At 29.8% G+C, this 22070-nt stretch overlaps 1 protein-coding gene across 1 annotated transcript in view; it reads right to left on the reverse strand.

Annotated features, from left to right (window-relative positions):
* LOC143085559 (beta-1,4-galactosyltransferase 5-like) overlaps positions 1-13834 on the reverse strand; it is a 78198-nt gene extending 64364 nt beyond the window's left edge. The window contains exons 1-2 of the mRNA XM_076261990.1: positions 13813-13834; positions 4233-4279 (exon numbers count right to left, since the gene is read on the reverse strand). Coding sequence (XP_076118105.1) covers positions 4233-4265 — 33 coding nt within the window. The 5' untranslated portion in view covers positions 4266-4279; positions 13813-13834. The remainder of the gene's footprint in view (positions 1-4232; positions 4280-13812) is intronic.
* Positions 13835-22070: the final 8236 nt, after the last annotated feature.

Raw genomic sequence — 22070 nt, forward strand, 5'->3', positions numbered from 1 at the left:
CTGAACATGTTCTAAATTGTCGGCTTCTTGTTGAGTACAACCATCCCATAACTCACATGCATATTCCATAACGGGTCTTATAAAAGTTAAATATATACGAGCAAGATAATTTCTATTCAATACATATTTCAATTTTTTAAGAACATTTAATCTTGTGCTTGCACACTTTAAAATATTTTCTATATGTGTATGGAATTTACCATTGGAATCAAAAGTAATCCCTAAGTTTTTATGACAGGAGACAAATTCTACTAATTGGTTTTGAAATTCTATTTCAATATCATCTGGGGAAGTATGGCAGGAGAATATCATAGCCTTTGCCTTATTAGGGTTAAAACTAATAAGCCAATCTTTAGACCATACTGAAATTTGTTCTAAATCGCTGTTTAAGACTTCCTCTACAGTGTAAGGGTTATTGCTGGAATAAGAAAGAGATGTATCATCGCAAACAATCGAGTTAGACTTGTCAAATTATCAGCTATTTCATTTACATAAATAAGAAATAGTAGGGGACCTAATATGGAGCCTTGCGGAACTCCTGCATTAGTATTATCAAAAGGCGAATAGGCATTTGAAACAAAAACGCTTTGTTTTCTATTTGAAATATAACTTTCAAACCATTTATAAAGATTTCCATCAATACCATACGCTTTAAGTTTTATTAAGAGGCCACTATGCCATACCCTATCAAAAGCTTTCGAGATATCACTTAATATAAGAGATGTTATACAGCGATCATCAAGTGACATGCATATCCTATAGTAAATTTCTATTAGCTGGTGAACGGTAGAATGACCTGGAATAAAACCTGATTGAAATTTGTATAATAAATTGTTTGCTATTAAATGATTAATACATTTTTAAACACAATTCTTTCAAAAACTTTACCCACTGCTGATAATAATGAGATTGGTCTATAATTGGAAATCAGTGATTTGTCTCCGGTTTTGAATAACGGCATGACAATAGCTGTTATCCATTGACTAGGAAACTCTGCCTTTTCAAATGACAAATTAAATAACAATGATAAGGGTACACAGACAGTATAACTTGTCCTTTTTAACATTTGATGACTAATTGAGTCATTACCTGATGCTTTTCCCAATTTTAAAGTCTGCAAAATATCAATGACTTGATTTGAGTTTATATAGAAAATATCAATTTTAGAATTTGACCTAGTCAGAAATTCTGGAGATCTATCATTATTTTCATTTATAGTAGATATGGAACAAAAATACTTATTCAAAAGACATGCTTTATCGTAATTTTCAGTAACTAATTCGTCATTTTCATTTTTAAGTTGAGTGATATGAGTAGAATTACCCGATGTCTTAACTAATTTTTTCATTAATGACCAATACGATTTAGAATTACCAGATGCAAACTCGTCCAACAAACTATTTGCGTTTAAGTAAAATTGATCTTTTGTGTATCGTTTTAAATTATTCACATGATTTCTTTGCTTTTTATACTTATTCAGATCTGGAATACTATTGGACCTACGAGCTTGTTTGTGTAGTCTATCACGTTTACGTATTTCTCTTCGTAGGTCAGAATTAAACCATATTTTATCATTTGGTCGTATAGTTACTTCTTTTTGAGGAATACAGTCATCAATATATTCAAGAAATTTATTTGTAAAATTTTAACAATTTTGATCCATACTATTTTCAGCATTAATTATTGATTCCCAATCAAAAGTAGCAATGAGCTCGTTACATTTGTCGAAATCGGCATTTCGATAGTCCCAAATCATTCTTTTATAAGTAGTATTATTTTGTAACCTACCAAAATTATTCAAGAATATAATAGTTCCGTCATGATCACTATACGCACGATCTATTTGTATTACATGGGAATCGTAGACATCACATGAATCTGATACCAAAATAGGATCTAACAAGGACTGGCGTGTAGCACAAAATCTGCTTGGTTCGTTTATAACATTTTTAAGGCCATTTAGTCTCATAATGTCAAATATTTTATGTGAATGGTCAGTAAGAAAATCTACATTTACATCACCCGTTATTACAACATTGGGAGTATAGCTCATTGCGTTTTCGATAGATTCATGAAATTTATCCCAAAACGTATTGTTATTTGAAGGTTGTCGATATACAACACAAAGGAGTAATTTGTTAGAAGGGAAGGTAATTTCAAGCCATAATGCTTCATTATCAAAATCCAAATCAGGTCTCGGTTTGGCTTGAATAAATTTACTAATATAAATTGTAATTCCTCCTCCTGAGCTATTGCGGTCTTTTCTATAAGGATCTCTATTATAACCCTCAATAAGAATATCTTCATTTTTTATATTTTCGTCAAGATGCGTTTCCGTTAAACAAATCACATCAGCTTCATTACTAATGTTTTCAACATAGTCTACTTTATTACGCATACTTCTAATATTAAGGTGAAAAATTGAGAAAAAAACACCTAAAGGACCAGGATTAACTTCTACATCATTACTTAGTATTATCAATAATAATATCACAAATGTTAACATTGGTTTCAATAGAAACAAATCAAGATATATAGAATAGCATACCGACATCAAACATTTGCATTTCATAATAAGCAAGAACAGTTCAAATAAATAAGTGTGTATTTTTCTCAAATACATCATTTTCCTACAGAATACTGAATTAAGTTTACAGTAGAATTGACCTATCGACGATCGATACGATTGAATATCATTACCCATTGTCAAAAACAAACATAGTTATACAATGATTATAAATCATAACACAATCATAAATAGCAGTTAGGTACATTAAAGTTCTACAATAAAACAATCAGATTTTTTTTATCAAGTATTTATTGATCTGAATAAATAAGTTTCAAATGCCACACCCTCTAAGAGATGTCCTTTAGCAACCCACAAAAAATAAAAATTGGAGTAGTTTATCAGACACAAATCATAGACATGTTATTTATTATCTTTAATTAATAGTGATCGCAAATTGGTAACATTTAGCTATCTTTCTACCAAAAACAAGAACAACTTCAAATGCCTAAATAGTGTTTTGTGTCAAAGGTTGTAGATCTAGATAGTTATCAAAGGTACCAGGATTATAAATAGAGATACGATATAATTGATGATAAAAGCACGGCGGATCTTGTTGCATTTCTTCAACTGTTATGAATAACCGGCTATGTCATGACAATTAAAAAATGAATACAGAGTTTTGGCCTATAAAATAATTTCACAGTTTGTTCTTTGATAATTTATTAGCGGCTTCAAAATCATTATATCTGAATAAATACAAATTGCAGACATTGTCAGCATGATATTTTGTACGTAAACACTTCATGTGAGTTAATCTCTGTTTGATAGTTTTTTGACCTTGTGAGAAATTCCAGTATTACAGTAGATGAAACTGGATAGTGTCAGTCCTCTTGTTGTATGGCCCTAAAATATAGGTATGCCATGTTATTACTCGTGGGATACCTTTTTTTTTTTTTTTTTGGTGTTCGTTTGTACAGGTAAACAACAAATTTGCTATTCAGTTGTAAACAGACCGTAACAAAATCACAAAATCAAATATCCACGAAAATGCAATATCTTCTAAATTGATGACGATTGAATCCTACGAAAATGAATTATTCCACAATAATAGGTCTAAGTACGGTCTTCAATATGTATGATACGGATATAAAAAAGAAGATGTGGTATTATTGCCAATGGCACAAGAGACCAAATGACACAGAAATTAACAACTATAGGTCACCGTACGACCTTCAAATATAATTCGAAACAAAACCCATACCGCATAATCAGCTCTAAAAGGTCCCAAAATGACAATGTTACACAATTCAAACTAGAAAACTAACGGCCTTATTTATGTACTAAAATGATAGAAAAACAAATATATAACACAAAAAGAAAACGACAACCCCTGAATTACAGGCTCATAACTTGGGACAGGCACATACATACAACATGTGGCGTGGGTATACATGTTATCGGGATCCCTACCCTCCCATAACATGGGACAGTGGTGTTACAATACAACATAAGAACGAACAATAAAAATCAGTTGAAAAAGGCTTAACTCATCAGATAAATACAAATACTACACAGAGTGGATTTTGCCGAGTATTTTGGTTTTCATAAACAGGTAATGGAAAGTAAAATACAAAATATTATATACTTTTATCTTCCTATTTCTATTGACAGAAGATTTTATAGATATACAAAACAAGATGATCACAAAGTAAAAACCACTTACCATGATATCTTTCCCTAGCTTGACACAGACCATATCGCTCAACTGAACTAAAAAAATGGAAATAATAAAACCATCAGATAACATAAATATATATTATTTAAACTTTTAGTAGGATACTCATGACCCACACTGTATACTGTTTATACTTGGGGGAAAAACAAACATCAAGTATAGTATATCAGAGTTTCAGATATGTGTAAATAATAATGCCGCATGACTAGCTGAAAAAATTAGAGACAGTATGCAGTATGATATTTTTTCTGGCATTGAATTCATTTGTTTAAATGGCTATGATGCAACAAGCACTACCAGTTTGTGTTTCGATTAATGTTTTTATGAATATGTTTGTGTGGACAGTAATTTTCTATGATAATATATTATAATTTTCAAAGATAGCAGCTTGGTATAACTAGCATTTTTGTAACGAACAATTATTCAAATGTAATTTGATGTTAATATGTCTCTTCAATACTTACAGCAGATCACTCATTAAAAGTTACATACAAATCAACTCATTAACAGTATAATTATATTTCATAACCTAGATATTGGTTCATTTAGTGCTAAGGAACTTCGTGATAAACAAACATGTATAAGATTGTATCAATTGATATTAAATAAAACTGTAAAATTGTTTTTTCTCTTTTCAATTCATCTTTTAAAAAAAGTGACTATTGAACCATATTTGCTAGTAATGAACAGCACTACCTGCGATATACTACGAATAATGGGGCCATAATATTTATGGCCACTTTGGTTGAGCTCCTAGTCAATCATTGTAACACCAGTGCTTTGATTAATACATAAGGTATAACTATATATCTATTCTCACAAAGCCAATGCATTACATCAGTACAGAGATAACAACAATAACTATTTACAATATATACAAAACAAGGAGAGAGGTTACAGGAGTCACTAGCCAGGAGGAGTATTAATATTTTTTATAAATAAACAAAGTTTCGTCAGGACTGGTTTTCGTGTACTCGACATAAGTTCCGAAAATTTAAATGTATTATGTCGTTGTACAAAATAGGAGGATAAATACTCTGTACGTTTTTGATCGAAAAAAGTACATTCCAATATATAGTGATATTCGTCACCAATTTGTCGATTTTTACATAGATGGCAAACACGGTTTTCTCTCAGTAAATTTTGCCACCTTCCTGTTTCAATCGGCAATTTGTGATTGGTCGTTCGAAATCGACAAAGAACAACGGCATCTTTAAAGTTCAAAATATTAAAATATTCCTCAAATTCCCAGTTTTTCTTCAAAATTTTGTAGTTAATAGCTTTTGACGAATTTTGAATTAGCGAATTCCAATTCTGAAGAAACTGGTCTAACAGTCTTTGATTTATAACAGTTTTTAACCAATCTTTATCTATAAAATTTTGTGTTTCCCATATATTTGAGAAACCACAATCTTGAAATATTTTTTTGACAAAAAGAATCCATTTAGTCTGCATGTAAAAATGAACATTCATATGGCGAGAAAGTTGATACAATATACAGGAAAACTTTGCTTGTTTGCCGGATATCAAATTTGCCCAAAATAATACTGCTCGAATTTTTATATCTATGTCAACCGGATGGCGACCTAGTTCCCAGTAAACCATATAGTTTGGTGTTGAGGATTTCAGATTTAAAAGTAATTTACAGAATTTTAAATGTAGCTTTTCTAATACCTCATTATTACTAAAACCCCATACTAACAGTAGCATAATTTGTATTAGGAGCTTCTGATTGCAATTGTATGACAAATTTTAATAGAACAGAGGTAATAGTATATCAAAAATACATGTTGTGTTAGGTATTTAAACGATATTGTGCATTTAATAACTGTGAAATTTATAACAAAAAAAGAATGTGTCGAAAGTACACGGATGTCCTAATCGCACTACCATGTTCAATGGACCGTGAAATTGTGCAATAAAAATCTAATTTGGCATTACAATTAAATTAAAATTAAAATTAGAAAGATCATACCATAAGGAACACGTGTACCAAATTTCAAGTTGATTTGACTTCAACTTCATCAAAAACTAACTTGACCAAAAACTTTTATCTGAAACTCGCATTTTCATTTTCTATGTTCGGTGGACCGTGAAATTGGGATCAAAAGTCTAATTTGGCTTTACAGTTAGAAAGATCATATCGTAAGCAACATGTTTGCTAAGTCACAAGTTGATTGTTCTTCAGCTTCATCAAAATCTACCTTGACCAAACACTTAAATCTGAAGTGGGACAGACGGACGGACGAACGGACGGACTAACGAACGATCAGACCAGAAACAGGTAATGTCAGGTGCTCCGGAAGGGTAGCAGATCTTGCTCCATATGTGGCTCTTGTGGTGTTGCTTATATTTATAAAAATCCGGTAAATAGTCTCATCGGTAGGTCACATTGTGTTGTACACTACGGAATTGTAGTTATGCTTATTTATACGATACTAAATATAAACCTTATTTGGATATTCAAAAATACTTAAATGAAAATAAATTAGATAATAAAATATCAAAAGATGAAAATAAATCTTATTATGAGAATGTCACTTTAACATTATAACTATTCATGTAAATAATTCATATTTCCACAAACATCCTAAAACGAATGAGATCATCATATTAAGCTTTTATAAAAAGGAAACTTAAACCTGTGCTTGTAAATTGTTTTAATCTAGGTAACTGCCATTTTCAAAGAGAAAGTTTATCTGAACTATTTTATTAGACAATTGATCAGAACATGAAAAGTAAAGACAAATGTCTTCACAATACAAGTGCGTATAAAATAGTCCTCATCACTCTAATATTCAGAATAAAACAAAATAATCTAATCATCACTGTTGGTCAAACAGGATAGATCTTTAAAAAAAAACATCATAGTATGTGTTTTACGCCAAAAATAAGACGTATAAATTATGCACATACCTTTAATGCAGAAGCAACTATTCTTTTCGTCAATTTATTGAAAGCATTTGACACACCAATTATATCATGGAACTTTGTTTGTAATGTTTCTGAGCATATTTATCCATAATTAGATCAGCATTGAATATGATTGAAAATCTTGGTACTTTAACCATTTATTATCATACAAAATTCAAAAAAAGGAAACTCGGATTCGTACGAACTTAACCATTGTAAAGAAACATTAGTTGATATACGTTTCACAGGTTAAACCGTAAGAAACTAGACTATATGTTTTGTGTTTATAAAAATAATTTTGATTCTAGAATGTAAATTGTAAAAATATCTATGGAATGAAAAAAAAAATTCCTTACAGTCCTAGGTCAATATCTAAACATTAAAACTCTTGTCATGGCACGTTTTCACAATTACCTTTACTAGCAAATATTACTGTATAACATAACTGAAATATACCTAAACTAGAAACAGATTTTATATGGGATTGAAACATATGAAAAATAAAAAGGCATACATTTGTAGTTGTTTATTTCCAGGAGAGGTAACTAGGGCTGATATTAAAATTCACATCTACTTCAAACATCAAAACCTTAATACAAATTGCTATACATATATATAAAAATATACCAGACTTTATAATTGTCAAAATGCGCATCTTATGCAGAAAACGTGGAGCCGTAAATGTTATTACTTCTACTGGGTCCATATCTCTGCTTGTAAGTTTCACAAATGTGTCCTAGTAGCCAGTACTTAGTTACTATCATGAAAATACGGATATTATGTTATTGAAATTTGGTATTATCCTTTCTGTTTTTTCGTTTTATCAGTTATCCATTTGTGAATTAGTTTGTGTTTTAAGAAATATGCAGGCCTCGGGCATCACCGTAGAGACATTCATTGTCAAAACGGCATCTGATGTATTAACTAGCTTATATGTAATAAATTATAATTGATAACACGAAAAACAAGGAACTGAAAAACTTTGTTGAGATAGAAAGCAAAATAAAACAAATTCCTTATTATGCATAATTGAATACGTGGCAGTATTTGTGTTGGGGTTAAAACATGTTAATATCATAAATTAAGATTGCAATGTTTATATATGAATTTTATTTCAAGTAATTAAAAGAGAATAAACTTAAAATATTTAGGTTGAAGTCACTACATAATATTTAATCCACCTAAAAACCTTTGTTGAGATGGAAAATTGTAAACAATAGATTTTGGTTTAAAGAAATATTTTGGCCGCGCGCATTAAAGTAGAAACACTCATTTTCAAAACGGTATCTTGTGTATTAACAAGCTTATATTTAATAGATTATAATTGATAAAATGAAAAACAAGGAACTGGAATAAAGACTTTGTCGAGATCAGAAAGCAAAAAAAAACTAATTCCTTTTTGTGCATACTTGAATACGTGGCAATATTTTTTGAGAGTTTAAATATATTATGAGCGATTTTTATACACTAATTTCAAAGTTATATGATTATATACACTTTTGTCTGAAATAAGGAATATAATCAGCTACTTCCGGTCGCAAATGATAATTTTTATTACAGACCTATGTGTTTTGGGGGTATTATCGTATGGAAATCACTGAAGGTCATTTTGTGCTAACCTTCAATGATATGAGTTATGCAAGCAACAAAGTGTAAAAGACCGCATCACTTTATCAAGTTTGCATTCAGATATCGAAGATCAAATTTATTCGTTAATAGTGTATTACTGTACGTTTTTTGATCGAGTTAAGCCTGCCAATTGATATTTTATCGTGTGCTTTTCTGTGTTGTGATGTTATGCTATTGTTTCGGAAAAAGGGAGAAGGTTTGGATCCATTAAAACGTTTAATCCCGCTGCAAATGTTTGCACCTGTCCTAAGTCAGGAATCTGATGTACAGTAGTTGTCGTTTGTTTATGTAATTTATACGTGTTTCTCGTTTCTCGTTGTTTTATTTTATATACATGTAGATTAGACCGTTGGTTTTCCCGTTTGAATGGTTTTACACTAGTTATGTTGGGACCCTTTATAGCTTATTGTTCAGTGTGAGCCAAGGCTCCGTGTTGAAGGCCGTACATTGACCTATAATGGTTTACTTTTTTTAAATTGTAATTTTGATAGAGAGTTGTCTCATTGGCACTCACACCACATCTTCCTATATCTATTACATCAAAGGTCAAAATTTAAGAAATATTTTATAATAATTATTTTACCCTGAGCGTAAGCAAGGGGTAAAATACGAATATTATTGCCCAACCCATGGTGAAATGAAAACTAATCTACGGCTGCCATGAATTATTTCGATTCTAATAGGACAAATTTGGCAATTTTGTTCACCGTGAAAGCCCTATGCCTACGATACTATTTTGGCTGTTCCGTTTTACCCAATTTGGATAATATTAGTTATACTATATTATTTAATGATTATTTGTTTTTAATCGCATTTTTTACTTATATATTTCCTTCCAATGCAATTTTATTCGTTCTGAGGCGTACAAGAATCTTTAAAACTGTATTTACATATGATTTTTTGTTAACGGAAACATACTAGTGACGTCACCTTGTTTCGTTGTCATGCCAAGACAATAACCTCATTTCGCGGAATTTTCGTATAATGAAATTTTACCGTGAAAAATAAATTGAAATGGAAGTACTTGTTTATTTTGCTGTAGAATAGAGATAAATATATTGTATCTTGAATATTGGTCTACGACAATTCGGGGTTTTGATGTCGAAAATTGAGAATACCTGGTAGTATAAATAAGTTGGTCATAACGCGGAACAGCCGTTTGTGTGTAGAACTGCGTTTGCGCTAAAGGTAGATATATTGCGATTATACTTGTTGACGATAAAAGGTCGTCATATTAGAATTAAAATGTTTATATGGAGTCAAAGTATCGATGCAGATCAATCATTTCTGGGAATGTGATGAGCAATTTTAGAAAAATAAATCTGTCGATGTCTTTTATAGTTGCAAGAGAATTTTAATTACAGGCAACACATTTTATAGATACGTTATGGGAATAAATAAAATTAATATGTTACATTTTAAAATAAAAACATATTATTATTATTATTATTATTATTATTACTATTATTATTATATATGATCTATATTTTTACATCCTAATAATTAATAAAAATTGTCATAAACATAACAAAATTCGAATAACATTTTTGATTCTACGTCAGAGTTTATGTGATCTAACCATTCGGTACCAGGACTTACGGTCATTAATCGTTTATGGGTAAAGTTAACATACATAAATAAAATTCAAAAATAAGAAAGCAATTAATGAGAGGGTTAAATTTCATAAATGCCTTTTTGTGCTTTGTCTGGTATCACAAGAAACACTCTTACAAGTAAAATAGTTAAAAAGCGTATAAATTGTTTGATATGATATAACAAATATCTGAGTGATATCTTGCGAAACAAAATATTCTCGCAAGAAATAAAAGTGGTGAGAGTAACAAAAGTTATAATCAAATAAAAAAATCAATAGGTCGCTACACGGTAAAGGGGAAAGACTAAAATGTAGTGATTTAATTAATTCCTTTAAAGAATTATATCCCGAATGTAAGAGGTCCACTAACAACAAACAAAAACAATATATCAATTGGACCTGCTTTAATACTTTAACTGCTCTGCATTGTTACTAGCTAACAGTTGTGTTCGCTATGGAGATTCTGTATATCGTCACGCAATCGGAATTTCAATGGGGACTCACTGTTCTTTGGATGATATATTGGCCATCAATAATGACGACTTTAGTATGTTCACTAAAGAGATTTATCCCGCTGAATATACCTTAAATAAAGCTTATAATAAAAATGAACACTGCCCTTCATGGATCTTGATATCTATATCTTTAACCGGAAGCTTAATACTAAAATTTATAATGAAAGAGTTGATTTTTCATTTCCTAATAGGCTATTGTATATTATTAATTTTTAGATGGAGAAGTTCCCCTGTTACAAGAATATTATTCGTAAATATAAATCAGCATGCATATATTTTATACGTTCAGGTATTTCACATCCAATCTTTGATATGATAATCTTCTATACAAAGCACAAAAATGTTGTCATTCACCTCAGAAGATAACCAAATCTTAAGATATACTTATTCAGAAGAAAAAGAGTTATGATACAGTTGTCAGATAATTAAAGATGGCATATGTTTGTATTGATATAGATTCATTCATAGGGTCTTTGCACCGGAAATAAACAAATTAATTCTAAAAACCAGTTGTTGGCATGATGTGAGTTCTTTTCATATATTTTATGAATTTATGATACTAAACATATAACGGAAGGGATAGTGATTGATTGTCATGTGATGAAGATATAATCTTTCAATCAGTTAAATAAAGGGTCAGGGACTACTATTAGTCCATTGTTAATTTGTGTAACATTGTAAACTTGCTTAGTTTCGTTTGTAACCTATTCAGACATCAGACTCGAACTTTTGAATTGACTTTGAATTTAGGTTAACTGTGAGTATAACTGCGTATAAATATAGAAGATGTGGTATAAGTACCAATGAGACAACTCTCCATCCAAGTCACAATTTACAAAAGTAAACAATTATAGGTCAAAATACGGTCTTCAACACGGAGTCTGGGATCACCCTTACAGCAAGCCATAGAGGGCTCCAAAAATTACTAGTTCAAACGGGAAATTACCAACGGTATAGTTGTGGATATAAAAAAGAGGATGTGGTATGATTGCCAATGAGACAACTAAAATGTATCAATAAGAGACCAACTTACACAGAAATTAACAACTATAGGTCACTGTACGGCCTTCAACAAAAGCACAGCCCCTACCACATAGTCAGCTATAAAAGGCTAAGAAATGACAATGTAAAACAATTAGTGTGTTTGTTTATTTTACATTGGATAGAGGTAAAGGGGGGATGAGATCATACAAAACATGTTTGCGCCTGTCTGGAGCCACTGGCCATTGCTAGACTTGAAAGTTGGTTTTTTTTTTAATTTAGATTATTTTTTTGGTTTTAGGAGTTTAGTGTGAACTCTATGTCATTGAACTAGTACATATTTTTACTTAGGGGTCAGCTGAAGCCAAACTCCTTTGTATTAAAGAACCAATGGTTGCCTTCGGCTGAATCTGATATTTGGTCGGGTTGTTGTGTCTTTGATATCTTACTCATTTTCATTCTCAATTTATAGGTGGAAGAGCATAACAATCGAACGCAGATACTGTTTTGTTTTTGTTTTACTAGATAGTTTTTTACACACTTTTAAAAAATTAGTTTCTCTTACCGACACATTTTTAGATTCATTAAATAGTACAATAGATCATTAAGTATCATATACTAGTAGAATGTAAATCTACAATGAATAGATTAATACAATATGTGTATTATGATTCATATCTTGTTTCACAATGTTTATATATTCCTCCAAATTTTGGTTCATTAACAAAATTAAACAACCATCTATTGAACTATTTAATGAATATGTAATAATAGCGTTACTTCGAACATACTAAAACAAGTCAAAGTATAAATCAAAATCAAAATCATAAATTGAATGACACATACGTATTTATCAAGTCTAAATGTGCCTACAAAAGTAAACAATCAAATGTCACAGGAATTTTTCAACAGATGATTAAATAGTTCTTAAATCAAATACAAGTTTTCATTAAAAGATCAAAACGTGTGCAATTCACTATACTAGTGAAATTCGAAAATCAAAAAACTGTAGAAGCATTCAAATTTTTAAAATGATACATAAATATGAACATAAATGAAAAATAGAAAAAATCCCACCTGCGCTTTCTCAATGAAATTTTTACGGTGTGTTGTACTACTTTTGAGACAAATTATATCAAAATTATAGAAAACTTCATCGGCTCTGACTCAAAATATGGACAATTTTATGTTTAGAGCGTCTTGAAATCTTATGACAGCTTCCGAAGTGCTAATTTTTAATCTATTTCAGCTGGACCAAATCACTACTTTCCTTTAAAATTCTGAACCCAATTTTTTTTTACAGTGTAAATTTACCCCCTACTTGCAAATTAAGGCATATAACATGGAGAAACAAATTTGGAAGGGGTATAAAAAATATTGGCAAGTAACCCACTGTCAACACTGGGGACTATATTTGTGTACAACGAAAATCAAGGGACGACAGGTGTGGTCTCGGACCGTATGGTGGACGGTGGATATAACGTATTTGTGTGCTAAACCCTCCGAATCTGATCATGAAAGCTCGTACGTGATATTACAGTATGTACAGCATTACAAATCACTATTTTCGCAAGGTTAAAAAAATAAAACTTGACGATCTGACGAGGAAAGACTCTATAGTCGAATTTTATGGCTGTTCACGTTGTGATGCACTCACAAATTTGCTGAACCCAACTATATTTTATTTGTCGATTGTTTTTAAAATGAGTTAATAGAGACCGTTGAATTTGTTGTACGAATAAGTATTTGTTTTCAAATTTTGTCATATCGGGACTTTTGTTAGCTTACTAAATTCTAAACGGTATTTACGCGTCCATTGTTAAAGGTCGTACTGTTGAATATAGTTGCTAATTTTACCCCATTTACCCTCTGATGAATACTTTTCCCGTTGGCTATCAAATTACATATCCTCATTATTTGTACTAGTATACCTTACCCTTTTTATCGTAATTTGCACTGGTTTTGACAAATAAAAGAAATGATCACATTGCTGAAAATTCCATTTAAGACTCTTTGAACAAATATTTTTTTAAATATTTTCCCTGTTTTTAATTATACTAGCTTCGTGAAGGCTAATGTTACAATCGAACAAACAAACACCCAAACTGCCCATATATATCATGACCAGCTGATCTCAAACTTGTCATTATAATCAATATACGATATAATTTATTTCGTTTAGTACATTGGCTTATTTTGCAAGTGAAGTAGACATCTCTTAAAATTGTTTGGGTCAAGGTAAAGTTCTGCTCATAATTCATTGATAACATTTTGTATTTATTGTAATACATTTGTAAAACATGAGTGTGATTAAATCAATATCAAAGAGACTTCGATAGATGTATTTAAAAAATTCGAAATCACTTTCACACCGTACTCTACAAAACAAAATACTGATATACAATCAAATTTACATATACAAACTAATCCGAACGCACGTTTCGTCACGTAGACTAACTTATGAAGATTATTCCTATTGAAATACAATACATGGCATTTTGCTGATCACGAAGATATTATTATTTTAGTTAATTCATACAATATTGTTCATGGACATATAAACCATTGTGCTTAGAATTAATGCTAAACAAAAATTATAAATTTACGATCAAAAATGTTCATTCCGATGCATTTTCTCTAAGATATATAGTCCCTTCAGTGTTAAAGATAAAAAGTATATTTTTTAGTGTGCACCACTTTTAATCTTGTGCGAACAACTTTAAGCAGGCCAAAGTGACTAAAAAAGCTCATATACATATTCATGCATATGTGCAGATAATTACAAATATTTATAACTTTTTATTAATATTCATTATACATGTATTAGTGTTATTTTCCTAGCATCTATGATTTCATTATTGATATTTATTATTATTTTCTTAATATCTATGATTCCATTTTTTGAAATTCATAATTCATTTCTTAATAGTTTTATAACTAAGTTATAAATATTTGAAATTCATTTATGATTATTTATAATTCTTTTATGAATTTTTATAATTCATTTATAAATTTTTATAATTCATTTATAAATTTTTATAATTCATTTATGAAAATTTATGATTCATTCAAAAATATTGTAATTATTTATTTAAAAATGGTTTATAAATATATATACTTGATTTATGAATATGTATATAAGATTTGATTATTTACAAATATTTATAAATGATCTAATAATATGTAATAACAATATGTTGACGAATCAGTAATATGTAGAAAAAGGAAATATGAATATGATCAAATGATTTTTACATATTAATTTATGAATCCTAAATATCAAAATATCATATTATATTGATATTAATAATTCATCTAGTACTATTTAGAATATATCTAATAATATTTACATTGTATTTATTTATATATATATATAAGTGCCTATAAATAGCAGCACATGACATACAAATCTATGGGAGTGTGGATTAATCAGTACAGAGATTAATTCAATTACACAAATAAAATTATAGATTGCCTAACAATGTAATTTAACACACTATTTAGTATGTAAATATAAGAATGTTTAAAATATTTACAAAATGATGAAAATAAACGCAATATTTCGCTAGACCAACTAGCTTTATCAAGCGTGCATCTATCCAGGTGAAATCGGAGGTAGATATTTATATATAAATTAATATGTAATTAATATATATAAGTAATTGATATAATATTTCATTTTATATTAATGAATATTGATGAAAAAGTAATGAATATTAATCAGCAAATTATCAATACTTATAAAAGAATAGATGATTATTTATTAATGTTAACAGATGAATCTACTTGTACACGTTGACCTGCAAATTGTTTCTTTCTCAAGTTTGAAAGTTTTGCAAATAAGTTTGAACATTGTTGGCACAAATTTAAAGTTATGCATACAAGATTTAGAATAGCACACAAAAACATTATTCTTTTCAACTTTGGCACTAAACGGGCTCCGCAATAAACTCTGTAATGTTTGTATACTGGATACAGACACTTAGTTCATAATAATGCATTGAAGAATTTTTTTCTCGATGTGCATGAGAATTAATATGTATTTAATGCTATATCATTTGTGTCAGATGTGACTGTACATTTTATTTGTTTTTATTAGCTTCTATTATATTGTGATTGTTTCAGGGGTAGAAACGCCTTTAAGCGATTGGGTAAAATGTAGAACAAAAAAGGAAAAAGTGGACAAAATAGATTTTGAAAACCGTTAATGCGCTTAAATTGAAATCAGTATTAATGTTCTTTTAAGAACATTAATCAAAAGCAATGTTACAAATTCTTTCAGATGGTTTATCCTATTTTGTGATCTTATTCAACCTTATTAAACTGAAATCTCTTTTATAAATCATGATAATAATTTTTATATTGAGTAATGCTTGAGAGACATCCAGAGCTCTGAATGACATCAATGGATGTACAAATCTAGATATCTCTGAGCTTATTTTATTTCACTCAAAATAAACGAGGAAGACATGTGCGGATGAGGAAAGTCGAATTTAACTTCAATATATTTCAGTAAAGGTCCCTTACTATTTTGTTTGAACTAGAGAAGACACAAATACATACAAGTAATTTATTTCTGAACACGGACAGTACATATCCATCCAAATTTAACATCAAATATTTATATACACAATCGTGTTGTTAACATTTTTGATAAACGAAACACTCTGGTCTTCATTTGTGAAGCACTCCACACAATAATCGTTTTTCAATTTTCATATTTATTTTTGATAACATACAGGGGCCTGTTTATCGAAGTTGTCATAGGAACTAACCTGATACTTTACTAAAGAATAAAATGTGAAAATACTAAAAATTACTTACGACATGTCTAAGCATGCACACCGAAGCTAGCTTATGACTATCCAGCTAGAATGTGCTAACCGCTGTATATTGTGTAAGCATAACAAAATTTTGATTTAAGATTGCATCGAAAGCAAGTAGAAAATAATTATTAGACTAGAAATTAGAAACATTATTGATTATTAAAATTTTCAGAAAGATAAAGACAGTAAATACTAATCTATTTACTTTTGTTAATTGTGCATTCAAAATTTATGAAACCAAGTAAAGAATAAAATGTTTTTTCGGTAAAATATAAAATTTCAATCTTTATACTATTTAAACGTTACACTTCAGCATTAAATATATATTTGCAAAAATGATCTTTACCTAAATGGTGATCTGATCACTTCCTTTCACTTCATTTAATTACAATTCTTAGAAGAAAAATGTTGTTTTTCTTCTATCTTTGAGTGAGGTATTGATCATAAAGTATAGAGGTGTGTTTTAAAGGGCGACTTTATGTAATACCACTATCCTATTCTGCTTGTCATGAGAAAGAACATAAATAGGAGGAGCTTACACAATGGAATTGAATTCGATTTCATGATGCGTTATTACACTTACTGGCTTGGCCGTCCAGTTCTACCCCGCAAAAAAGGTAACCCGTGCATGTGCTTGTCTGAAGGACACATTGAATTGTATGTTTGTTTTTCTCTATTTCAATAATTACTTTTAACATAGATACATATATTTCTCTGCTATCAATTACCAAATAGCAATTTTACCTGACACATTATGCTCATAGTGATGTCGTGCTAAAACCATTAACTGACCGAAAAATAAATTTCCACAGTAAAAATTATCAATGTTCATTACTTTACAACTATAACGGCTTTTTGACCTAAATCATTTAAATTTGTCTATACTGGTGAAATATTTTTAAGCTATTATGTGTGTTCATTTTAGATTGTAAAAAAAAGCAAACCAAAGGTTCACAGTTTCAATCAATTAGCAAATTTCAAAGAGGAATGCAGATAACTATTGTGAATTTTAATTTAAAAGAACAAATTTTTATTAACTAATAAATATTTTTTTGCAAGCGTAGATTTTTTTTGCTTGAATTGTACTGCTTGTAAATTGACACTGAAGGGGGAGGTATTCTCAAATAGTACATTTTATGAAGAAATCTTAATGTAATTTTTGCTATTTTATATTTTAACCGGGTAAACATGTAGAATGGCCTTAATCTTTTCTTTTGATTTTCTCAAAGCATTCTCTATAGGCAATCGTTTGGTATTCTATTTTGCAATTCTATCATTCAGGGCCCAGTTTCACGAAGCTGTCTTAGGACTAAGACATGTCTTAGGATGGTCTTACGAAATATCTTAGTCCTAAGTGGGTTTCACAAAGCGGTCCTAAATTAGGACATCTCTTAAAGTTGGTCATAAAGTTAGGACAACGCGAGACGTGTCTTATGATGGTCTTAGGATAGTTATACGTTTATTTATATAAATTACACTCATTTTTTATATTAATTTTGAAAAAAAATATCTTATTATTATCTAATTATCTATTCTCCTGTTCCTGCTTAAAACATATATACATTGACGGATTATCAGGATTTGTCAACAATGAAAATTCGATGTATTGATATAAAAATTGCACGATTTTATCTCGTAACCTTTTATAACCAATAAAGTCGAAATTGAATTCAACTCACTTGTACCAAAACAATGTCATAATTTTATATTCTTTTTTCTTAATTTTGCATTGAAAATTTCCCTAGTCAAGAGCCTCTGGCTTTTTTTAGTCTTGTATGAAAGAAATTCCTACAAGATTATATTTCGTGGAGTTTTAAATGCAGCTTTGCGGTTGGAGGATTTATGAAGTAATTTTTATATATCTTAAATTTTGTTGACTTTGAGCTAAGATATACAACTTGAACTTTAATTTTAATTTTAGTTTTTCCGAAGTTTAGTGTGACGTTGCATTGAAGATTCGTTGATTGTCTTCGGTTTTTGTTTGCTCCCCTATTGGGTTGTTGTGTCTTTGAAACATTCCCCATTTCCATTCTCAGTTTATTGCTGTAACCGACAAAACAACTGTGTAAATCACGAACACTCAGCCTATAAAAAGGTTATATATCTTAAATTTTGTTGACTTTGAGATAAGATATACAACTTCAAATGTACTTCAAAAGGTGCAGTATTTTTAACTAGTCATACCAGTAGATGCCTATTGACCTTTACATTGAATCGACGGACGTACAATGTGATTTCAATAACGCCTTAGATCCTTCAGTAGGATAATATTCATGAATATACTTCAAATAGGTATAATTTACAGACGTAAAGATCAGTTATAGAAACTATTTGAATTGACTGTATAAATATTAATACAATTCATTCAAAGTAGACATTATACCTAGTAACATCAAAGAACTACAATAAAAATATTTATGTCAAATAAAAAGTCAGAACAGATGGCTGAAGAAAACAGAAGACCAACAAACAACTCCATAGTCATTGTAAGGTGGCTTCTATAACAATCCCGATCAACTACCGTCTGTCTTGGGTGGTTTGTATCTGGGTTTTGTTTGTTTATGTATATTGATACTTGTATTGTTTTGTTGAAATTGATAAAATTTCTTTCAACAGATAGGTTATTAGTATATTTTATTCCGTTTAAACAAATGCTAAACGTATCAGTAGTATGTTTAGTTGTGCATTTTGCAGTAACAACAGTCATGTTGAAATAGTAAAAAACTAGACTAAAATAAAGGATGAAGCTCATAGTAATACCATTCACGTGGAGGTCAGTCTGCATTCAATATCATTTTCATATACCAACTATATAAGTAGGATAACAACGTCTTCTTATTTATATAACTTATCAATCACTTTGTAAAGTACAAAGATAATAACACACAGATGTCACTGCACGATCTTACTATTAAATAATAGTTTCCTTACTGTTTTTGTACACAAATAAGCAATTGTTTTTTGTTTTTTTTTAATTGTGTAACATTTGTTATTTGGGGCTTTTATAGCTTACTATACGATATGAGATTTGTTCCTTTTTCAAAGCCGTATTGTTACCTGTAGTTGTTCATTTCTGCGTCATTTTGTCTCTTACGGGAGAGTTGACGCATTGGCGATCATACCACATCTTCTTTTTACATATACAGTAAAAAACAAAAGGTGAAATGTTTCAAAAAAGGAAACATGTGAACAAAATTGGGCTTATAAACATCGTAAATAACAAAAAGGAATTATCGGAAACAGTAGATTCTGGATGAAATGTTTTGGAGCCTTCATCCATCTAAAGTGACATGATTATGATAGCGTACACGTGCTTAAATAGTACAGCATTATAACAAACTTTAAGTTCATTAATATATATTTTGGAGTTTAATATGAAGTCCATTATCACTGAACTATTTTTTTTTGTTAAGAAGCAACTGAAGCAAGCCTCCGAGTGCAGGATTTTCTCGCTGTATTGAAGACCAATTAGAGGCCATTGGCTGTTTTTCTGCAGTTTAGTCGGGTTGTCGTCTCTTTGACACATTCCCCATTTCTCAATTTTAGCTATATAAATTAGGTAAAACATAAATTAATAAACCTTGGAGATCTAAGTTGGAATGCCCTTTTAGTCGTAATGTTCACTGCTTGCTCTCTTGTTCACGTTGTAATGCGCACAAATATACTTAACCTTAACCCTTTACATATCTTGGTTTTTTTATTTGTTGATTGTTTTAATTTTACCATTTATATATTTTGTTATGTCAGGTCCTTTTTTTAGCTTACCAAGTGGTATTGGATTTGTTCATTGTTGAAAGTGATACTGTTGTATAAAGGTGATTAAATTACCCTAATTTACTCTTTGGTGAGTACTTATCTCATTATCAAATCTCATATCTTTATTATATGTTCTTACATACCGTATATTTAACCCGTTTTAGGATACCAAGATTCAGTTTAAAACAAAGCACAAAAAAAACTTTGAGTTAGACACAGTCAATTATCTATCTAAGATGATTCAAATTAACTGAAAACACGATTTCAAGTTCAATTCATATGTAAAAAATATTTTGTTTTTTTGACATTATCATTCCTATGGCTATTGATCAATTTGTTTGAAATCAATAAGTCATATATATTTGACATATGAGTAGGTGTTTTTTATAAAAAAAAAATTATAATTATTCAGTTTATTGCACAGTTGGTTGTTAACAAATACCCTAAAAGGTACAACTATCCCAAATAGGTTTATCCCTGTGTGTTAATTATCAAATGAACAAGTGGATTCACAAGATAAACATTTGGTATCTTTCGTCCCTCTATTATAAACTTATTGTACGTTTTAAAAGTGGTTAATAGAATATTACAAACTATATAGTTTACAAAATTTGCATAGCAACAAATCCGGCAAACATACGTTCTCTCTGTTTACGTGTTTCTACTTATTTTAATTGTATATCACGTGGTATAGATGTTTATTATGTATCTCGTACACGTGTATTTTATTCATTTTGGTATGCTGGAATATTCTTAACTTATTTGGTAAGTTTTAAATTTGATGAAATAACTGTTTTGTTTTCTTTAGGGATAACTTGTACGCGCTACAGAATACTTAACACTCGAGGCATTATATGAGTATATATCAATCATTGATGACATTCTGATGGTTAGTTAACCTGATCAAAAACATGGATAAAGAATGAGTTTTTGTTGATACTTTGTATAAAGTATTGCCAATCGTTTCGTGTAAACAGAGAAACAGTATACATAAAACATTTATGAAAAAAATAATATTGCTCTACGAGTATAATGTCTCAACTTTCACATAAACAGAGACACATTCATATACCTACACAAAAACTTGGTCACAAAACTTGCACACACACACGCTACATGTCACACAACTACTCAACCATGAGTACTTGCACACCTCTCCTATTGAATTTAATAGCGGTTAATTAGACATATTTAAATGATCTTAAATGTATCTTTCAAAAATCTACTGCATTGTCTTTCTAAGAGTATACTATTTTTCTACCATTCTAAGAATTCTAATTTAAAAACACTATATACATCTATGTACTTGTGTTTTAATTCTGATGCATAATTACTTTTATAAATAGCAAATAAAACGACACATTAATATCGAAACATGAACTGTCATGGATTTGTATCCAAGTATTAAATTTTGCATTGATAAAATATGTGTCCCTATTTTTTTATCTTGTAGTAACCCAACTTTAATCCAAAATTCTTGTAAAAAATCACACTCTTTAAAACAATGATTATAATTGTCTACTTGGTGACATAGATGACATTTATTATCCTTCATTATTTTCCACTGATAAAGCAGTTGCTTACATGGTAATATATAATTGATAAATTTTCA

The sequence above is a fragment of the Mytilus galloprovincialis genome, chromosome 8 (genome assembly GCF_965363235.1).
Source record: "Mytilus galloprovincialis chromosome 8, xbMytGall1.hap1.1, whole genome shotgun sequence".
Taxonomy (NCBI): Eukaryota; Metazoa; Mollusca; class Bivalvia; order Mytilida; family Mytilidae; genus Mytilus; species Mytilus galloprovincialis.